This window comes from Anoplopoma fimbria, chromosome 10 (genome assembly GCF_027596085.1).
Source record: "Anoplopoma fimbria isolate UVic2021 breed Golden Eagle Sablefish chromosome 10, Afim_UVic_2022, whole genome shotgun sequence".
NCBI classification, from domain to species: domain Eukaryota; kingdom Metazoa; phylum Chordata; class Actinopteri; order Perciformes; family Anoplopomatidae; genus Anoplopoma; species Anoplopoma fimbria.
The window spans coordinates 2,042,113-2,050,569 of NC_072458.1; the positions used below are offsets into that span (position 1 = coordinate 2,042,113).

General features: G+C 40.4%; 1 protein-coding gene across 1 annotated transcript; it reads left to right on the plus strand.

Annotated features, from left to right (window-relative positions):
* Positions 1–424: 424 nt before the first annotated feature.
* Positions 425–8,416, plus strand: oxnad1 (oxidoreductase NAD-binding domain containing 1). Its single transcript, XM_054606098.1, has 8 exons — positions 425–540; positions 894–1,006; positions 1,764–1,827; positions 1,952–2,055; positions 4,136–4,277; positions 5,599–5,844; positions 5,938–6,046; positions 6,245–8,416. Exons 2-8 carry the CDS (start codon positions 900–902, stop codon positions 6,400–6,402), a joined length of 930 nt encoding a protein of 309 aa, XP_054462073.1. The 5' UTR covers positions 425–540; positions 894–899; the 3' UTR covers positions 6,403–8,416.
* Positions 8,417–8,457: the final 41 nt, after the last annotated feature.

The window sequence follows — 8,457 nt, forward strand, 5'->3', positions numbered from 1 at the left end:
TATAAATAGCAATAAAAAAAAACAGTAGAAAAACAACAATAACTGAAATATTATATTTACAGACAGAAAAAAAAAAAAAAACAATTTTAACTATTTTAACTATTATTGCACAGTGTAATGTGTAATGTATAATGTATTGCACAGATATGTGTAATGTATAATGTATTGCACAAATATTTTTCAAAAGCATGATTGTCATCTACAATTCCCCTCCTGTTCCAAGCAGTACACTGTTTCTTCCACAAACTGCTATAAACATGTTTCTGCAAAGCCCTGAACATGCTCAACATCCCCAAGTTTCCAAATGTTTGTATGTGTGTGTGTCCATCCTCCAACGCGCCAGAGGAGGGCGCTGCTGCAAAACATTTAATGCCAAGCGCTCCACGTCGTAGAAGAAGAAGAAGTTAACAGCAATACAGGTCCACGAAGAAGAAGAAGAAAACATCAGTGTAGTCATGTAACGTTAAGCAAGGTTACCACGAAGATACTAGAGAGGAATATGAATATCACTTGACATAAACACACTTTCATCTTATCTCGGTAAGAAAAGGTGCTCTGCAGCTCGCTGTTTTCTATAGTTTAATGTGTCTGTGTTAAATAACAAGCAAGCAGGAAGCTAGCATTATGAGAAACTGAGGCACGGTTGGTGACGTAAAGCGGTGACTAGGTGACGTAAAGCGGTGCCTAGTTGTCGTAAAGCGGCATTTTACAAGGAAAACGCTCATAATTATGCCAGATTATTCTAGTTTTCTGTGGGCTGCCCTCTCACCCAGAGGAGGTGACGTCTCAGCTGAACTGCATTGTTGTTGAGGGGCTATGCTGTTGCACAGGGGGTTTATGAATGGATAAGAAACCTGGACATATGACAGTGTTTCTGGTCTTTTCTCATTCAGGTCGTCATGGGCGTCCGCTGTCTCCTGTCCTCCGCTGCACGAAGCTTCATTCTGCAGAGTCCCTCCGGCGGTCCGCTCTGCTCCCGGCTGCTGGGCCCCAGATCCGCCACAAGGTGAGTTTAACCTGGAAGGTATGGCTCTGTGCCCTGGCTGCTCACTCCTGAGGCCCTGTGGAGACTGACAGCAAGGGGACTACAATACGACATTATCCAGAGGGGCAATGACCAGGTGTAACAGTGTGTTTACCTGTAGCTCTGTAATAATAATAATAATAACTTTATTTATATAGCACCTTTTTAAAAACAAGGTTGACAAACAGTGCAATAGATGAAACATTAAAAACAATCGTTAGGATAAAACTAAACTTAAGACATAAAATGAAATAACAAGTGACAATCAAATAAACGAACAAAATAAATAAAATCAAGTGAAATAGATAAACATAAAATAGTAACGAATATAGGATAAAATAGTAAAACGAAACACGACGACATCACATAAAAGCCAATTCTGTAAAAATGTGTTTTAAGAAGTGGTTTAAAAGAGATTACTGATTCTGCAAGCCTCTCTATAGATTACATTGTATGTGGTGTCATGTGAATCACCTTCTGAAACGTTTGTTTGTCACCCCTCAAACAAAAGGTCACTTTCCTGTTATATAGGGGTCAACAGCAGAAATGTCAATGGCCAACAATTGAAAAGTAACCATAGAAGCACAAAATAAATTTTAGTTGTAATTTAGGTGAACTGGCCCTTTAAGGTTTGTTGACGCTTGCTGATAATGAGAGCAAAGTTCACTTGTAGTTTTTGAATATTCTACTTCTTTAGAGACACAGTATGTTACAAACAATACCTCCTTTTATTTTTTAGACATATGTCCTCCAAAAGTGAAATGGACCATCTAGAGAGAACATCGAGCAACTACAGACAAAATGTAAGTTGATATTTTCTAGTTGAATACATTCATCTCGTCTGTATCATTTGCTGACAGTCCATTCTCAGATTATTAACCCACTCCTAAACTCCTGTGTGTTTGTGTACCTCGTTGCCTAACACAGGCTCTGTATCCAGCTCAAGTATGCGGCATCATGGACGAGTCAGAGACCGTGAAACGTTTGAGAATAGCCGTTCACCCAGACTTCAGCTTCAAAGCAGGACAGTGGTGAGTAGAACCGTGTGTTACTTTTTCAATTTATAAAACTTTTTTTGTACCAGTTTAAGAAACACTGTCACATTGTATTGAAACACAAGAGGGGTTACGTTTTAGATAAACCGCATTGTTGAGGGGCTACGCTGTTGTACAGAGGATTTTATCAATTTGAAAGAAACCTGAAACAAAAAGGTGAATGCATGAACTGCCAATATTCTCATTAGTGATGCTAAGGTTACATGTCATTTTGAGAGTTAGCGATGTATGTTCATTGCTCTTTTCTCATATGATCCTAGATAGTTATGGCCGATGAGAATAAGAGAAGTGAGAAAGTTAAATGCTAATTATTCTAGTTTGGTGTGGGGTGCCCTCTCACCAAGAGGGGTTGACCTCTCAGCTGAATTGCATTGTTGTTGAGGGGCTATGCTGTTGTACAGGGGGTATAGAATAGTTAGCATTTGTTTTTAAGGCTACATTTGTTTTTAAGGCTACTTTTTATACCCATCTTGTTGGGTCAAATGAATAAAACCAGCTTTGAAAGAACCCCCCTCTTCTTTCCATTCTAACACTGCATGAATGCATTGTTAGCATCCTTAATCTAGTCTCTGAACGTTAAGGCTAAAAGCAGAAGTTAAAATAGAAGCACTTTCTTCATGAAACACAAATTGGCAGAACTTGCCAAACTATGTCGAGGTTACCGCCTGAGCGAGCTTTATGAAACAGCTCTCTGGTGTCCTTGACAGTTCCTGTAATGCTCATAGTCACCACACGGTGGTGGCATTGTGTTTGCTATGTCCTACCATTGGCCTGTTGGTTTTCTTTTCTTACAAAACCTTTTATAGGAAAAATAAGTTTACAATCCTGCACAGAACAGCTCAAGATTAATGTTGATAAGAAGAAAACAGCTGTTTTTCAGGATTATATCACAAAGCTTATGAACTATTTAGAGGATGAGCCAAATAGTTGGGGACTTGATAAGATCAAGTTTGCTCATATATTTGTGAAAGTTACCGCCATCTGCACTGGTTTGCATGCACTCTTGCAGCTTTGACTTGAAAGGTGTTTTAAGACTCAGTGGCTTGTTTTTGAATGGTGCATGACATTAGAAAATGTTTTACTTGCAAGTTCACTTTCAGTGACTCCCTTATAGTCCCAATAACAAGTTAATTACTTCAACAATGAAGGCAGAGCTTTTGTTATCTGTCTGTCAATGTTAATTAGTACCCTGCACATGCAGTTTATGTACACGAGCCCATACTGTAGGTGGGCGGTAGTGGTGAGACATAAAACCGGCAGCCAGTTGCCCTGCAGCAACTGATAATGAATGTAAATAGATGGAAATCCTTGAGTTCAGTATTTCAGAGAAAAAGGACTGTTTAGTTGTTCATCTCCAGGTGGGAGAGGAGGAGGAGGAGGAGGAGGAGAGGAGGTGGGGGGTGGGTGGGTGGAACATATGTGTTCATCAGATCCATATTTATGATGCCTCCGAGGGTTTAGGAGTCAGTGTATCTCTCCAGTGTAACAGTGGGTCATTGTGTTGTTGGAACATTAGCTCAACTGTTAAGTATTGCTGTTTTCTTCTTGGGTTTCTCTCCTCTGCTTGTTGATGGACGAATGCCACCACGTTGGGGGTAATAATGGGTTTCATACACTTTTTATTTAACTAACTAGCAGGCAACTTTCCATCTGGTTTTGCTTTGTTCTGGAACAGGCTTCCACCTCCACTGAGGTCAAAGGTCACCACTCTCACCCTCAGTTCAACATGTCTTTACTCTTGAATAAACTGTTGTTTAGAAATGTGATAAGTAAGCTATATTTTCAATCAGAATAACATGACTTTTTTGTATGTAAACACAAAGAATAATGGTTGAAATTAAGTGATTTATGTTTTATAACAACATGCATGTAATGCAATACAAATATTAGTAATACAATATGTTGTTTCTAACTCCTAATAGTTTTAGTCCCCGCAGTGATGTAAACATTATAACTTGTCAGGTTTTAGTCTTGATATGGATTATCATGTTCAAACATCCACTTATGAATAATAAATCATTTGACTAATTCATCAAATAATAAATTGTGTGTGCAGGGTGGATTTCTTCATCCCCGGCGTGGAGACGGTGGGCGGTTTCTCCATGTGCTCCAGCCCGGATTTGCTGCAGAGGGAGGGCGTTGTTGAATTGGCCGTCAAATACACCAAACACCCTCCAGCACACTGGATCCACACCATGGTGAGTGGAGCAGAGAAGCACGATGTTGAAGACTCCCAAAGTTACAAAGAGTGATTCTTTTCCTGGCGAATATTATTGAACTTTACTCGGAAAGATTGTTGCCTTTTGAGTTGGATTATTCTAGAAAAGTATATCTTGGTTGGGAAGATTACATTGCTAGTGTATGCATGAGGGAGACGGAGAAAAAGTGAGAAGGTGGGGGCGCAAGAAAGGAGATGTAGAAAGAGAACAAGTGGAGCAATCAGGGTGTTGAGAAATGTTTATGGTGTTATAGAGTTAGGAAATTAAGGCTGCCACACAATCACATGATTGGTTTTCAGATTTTGTTTTTGTTCTTTTTTTGGGGACATACAGAAGCAGTGGGCACTTACCTGTCCTAACAGGTTACATTACAAATTGGAAATTGAAACTTTCCCAATTGAGCATTTAGGTCATTAAACCACTTAAACCTTAATCAGTTTCATAATTTTCTTTTAGGTGTTCTTATCCAATAGGGATATGACCCCTAATGTTTTTCAATAATGTGTAATTGCTGTCAAGGGTTAGTTAAAGTGACTCAGCAAATTTGAAAATGTGCCTGCTCAGTAGTTCTGAAGTCAAGTTGTGATAATGAAGCTAAAAACTCAAGATAAACTTGTGTTTAACTGTGTGTAGAGCAAGCCGACGGGGTGAATACATCATAAAAAGTAATAGAAAGAGAAAACATGTTCATGGTGCATAACATTGTATTTTGGGAAATCCTCCAAAAGGTATCTTTTGTTAATCCAGCAGTAGAATTGTAAGTATTAATGTAAAATGAACCGTGTATCCTTCCTGCCTACCTTTCCCTTCCATGTCAGTACTCTGCATGTTTGTAGCTTCTGTGGTTGATGACGAGCCCTAATAATAAATAGCTTTGAGCTACCTTGCCTTGTGTAAATACGTATCAGAAAGCGGCGTGATTTGTTTGAGCATTCTGAGTCTTACAGCTCTCTGCCCCGGCATCGTTTGATGATCCATTTGTTTGATATTGCGCTCTGACTCCTCTCTCCGTGAGCAGGAATAGTGTGCGTGCGTGCGTGCGTGCGTGCGTGTGTGTGTGTGTGCGTGTGTGTGTGTGTGTGTGTGTGTGTTTTTCAAAAGACCCTCACTGCACAACACTTTCACCCTTTCCATCCCATAACTTAGGTTTGCGCGGTGATCTAAAAGTGCTTACGATGTAGGAAAAATATTGTATTTCTTTATGGAATTTATTTCAAAAGGTTTATTTCAGCTACCTAGCAAAGAAAGATGTGTCCAAGTTATCCAGCCCATCAAAGCGTGTTTTGGTCTCCCCTCTCAGTGTACAGTGGGCTCTCGAGTGGCCATGCGTGTCGGCGGGGACTTCTTCTTCAACCCGTCGCCCTCTGACCCCTCCGTGGATTTGCTGCTGTTGGCCGGCGGCGTGGGGATCAACCCCTTGTACTCCATCCTGTTGCACACAAGTGGTCTGCTGCATCTCAATCAGGCCTCTGGTGGGCGGGACTATAAGATAGGCTCTGCCCACCTCTGCTACAGCGCCAAGAACACCCAGGAACTGCTCTTTAAGGTAAACAGCAACAGTGTCCACATGTATGGTCTGGGATATATGGGCAGGTGTATCGCAGTGTGTAAGGAGCTCACCTACCGTCTGTATTCCCAGAGCTCCATCATCGAGGCGTGTCGGGAGTTCCCTGACAAGCTCTCCTGTGACCTCCACGTCACGCAACAGAGCACAGACGTCGACTCGCACCTCCAGCCATTTATCAACCGTAAGTAATGCCCCCACACACACACACACACTTTTCTTTGTTTTTCAGGGATGATTTAGTGACTGTCACATTCTACCACAGTCTGTCTTTGTTGATTTATCTCCGTCATCATGCAGAACAAGTTTCTATCAAAGCTCCACGTGGGAGACAACGAAGGGAATCTTGATCAATTGACTGACTTCCCTTGTGTCTACTCAGGCGGGAGAATCACAGAGGAGGAGTTGCGGGCTCACGTGGACCCGCAGAGGACTTTGTGTTACCTGTGTGGGCCCCGGCCCATGATCGAAGGACTTTCAAAAACCCTCATGGACCTCGGCCTCACTAAAGACAGAATCCTCTTCGAGAAGTGGTGGTAGAACCTTCCAGGATTCTCAGAAAGCTCCTTCGGGGGGAGGAAGTATGGGGTATGGTGAGAATGGAAAACGAGTAATATTTAAGAGATAAGGACATTTAAATGAGGAAATTCACCCTCCCATCACTGCTACTGCAACCTGGGCCTGATCCGGGATAGACCGTTGGGACCACCCACACTGAAGATAGCAGCTGACTCACAATAGATGGGAGAGGAGTTTTATCTCTCATTTTTTAAAATGAGGACTGAGCACACCTATAAAATCTCAATTCAAGCGAGACATTTCAAAGCTCACTGCTGAATTTTTACAACTTCTGTAACTCTGTGTATGATAGAAACACCATTTCACAGCTGTTGCATATCTTCATATCTGATATCATTTCCAGTCTGTATTTGCTTGACTTTGGTTTTGCTCAAACAAATGAATAGGTGGTGTTAAGTCTTACCTTAAATTTCCACCTAAATGTTAGGGCACTAATCTACCTATGCAAGCAGGTCTTAATGCAAAAATGTGTCATTTTTCGGGAATAGATCCTTGCCAAGAGTTAGATGAGTATAAGCCCTGGGTAGAGTGTAAAAAAAACCCGGGTTATGGTTTTATGGGGGGGGTTATGTGCCAAACTATATCCAGAAAGTCTCTGCACCCATACAGGAACTAGTCAGGCACATAACTTTAAAAAGTGCTTTAAAAAAAGCACTGCACTGTTTTTTTACGGATGAAACAAGCAAGATATAACATGTTTTATAGTGAGCTTTAAGCAGATTTTGTAAACTTCAGAGTCAGCTTTAGCTTCATATTTAGCGTACAGATGTGAGAGTGGTATTGATCTCATCTAACTCTCGGCTTGACAGTGAACATGTGCAATACGCAAAATGTCAAACAATTGTTTTTAAGTCAACAGGATACAGAAGATCAGTGCAAACTAGAAATCTGTACTGTTATTTTACACAACTGTATCATTGTCTTCTATCAAAATACCTCTGCTGATGTGATCTTAGAAGTGTTATACTATGTGTATATATATATATATATAACTTAGAGATATTTATTTGCAGAACTACATATTTTACAGTTGGTTGGCTGATGTATTTGACTGAGTTACATTGGATTGTTTTTCACATTTCACTCTCATGCAAACTTCACACCCAGTATATTTTTAGAGAAAAAAAAAACAACCTAACAGTCTCCCACATATTGGCCGGCGTCCCTGCCGCTATCATACACTATTACATGCATACACAATGCTTATCTCACATACACGTTTACTCAATTACACACATTCACATACCCGTAAACAGTTCTAGTCCCCGGGTGGAGTGAGTGTCCCATGGTGCACTGTAATGGAACCTCCAGGTGGTCTCTGATTGGCTCGGATCACTGAACATCCCTCGGAGATGGTTGCGAGCTTCTTGTTGCGTCTCTCAGTGGGGGTCACGCTGTTGACTCATTTTCGAGTTGTTTTTGCGTTTCTTCCTCAAATGAGGAAAACAGTTTGTGCTGATAACGTGAGATTTAAAGGAAATAAAATAAATTGAGTCAATCTGTTTTTTAAACACTTTATTGACCTCTGTTTTTATATAAAGACTCACATGTCACACTACTTAGACACGACACATGTGGTCCAGGAAGAAAGTAATAAATAGTTGTTTCTAATTTACACATATTCTCAAAAGAATCCTTTAAAAGGTTAGTTCTCACAAATTAAAAAAAAATCATTTTTTTTGGCCTCTTGTATCCAACAAAGCAGACATTTTGGTTTTGAGACATCAGTCTCTGATAATTGTGCTACCACTACTCTTACTGTGATACGCTTTTATATGAACTGCTTTCTACTTAAGTAATAGTAAGAAAAGTGTCGACCATGTGTTCGGAGGAGTATCTGGGACATTCTGGAAAGAGATGTTCAGGTTTCATTTTTTTCATGTATTTAACGAGCACCACAAACAAATTCCCTTTCAGCTCCATTGATTTGAGTTGGAGGAAGATCAGAGATGGATATTGCAAAACCTGGCCAAAGAAAACCAAAACTAGATTCAACTAGAGCTAATGATGTAATAC

Bases quoted from the DNA above. Each gene is read 5' to 3' on its own strand.
- oxnad1 (XM_054606098.1), top strand. From the start codon at position 900: ATGGGCGTCCGCTGTCTCCTGTCCTCCGCTGCACGAAGCTTCATTCTG. The intron at 1,007-1,763 runs GTGAGTTTAACC...TTTATTTTTTAG, and splicing joins GGCCCCAGATCCGCCACAAG to ACATATGTCCTCCAAAAGTG. The intron at 4,278-5,598 runs GTGAGTGGAGCA...CTCCCCTCTCAG, and splicing joins CACACTGGATCCACACCATG to TGTACAGTGGGCTCTCGAGT.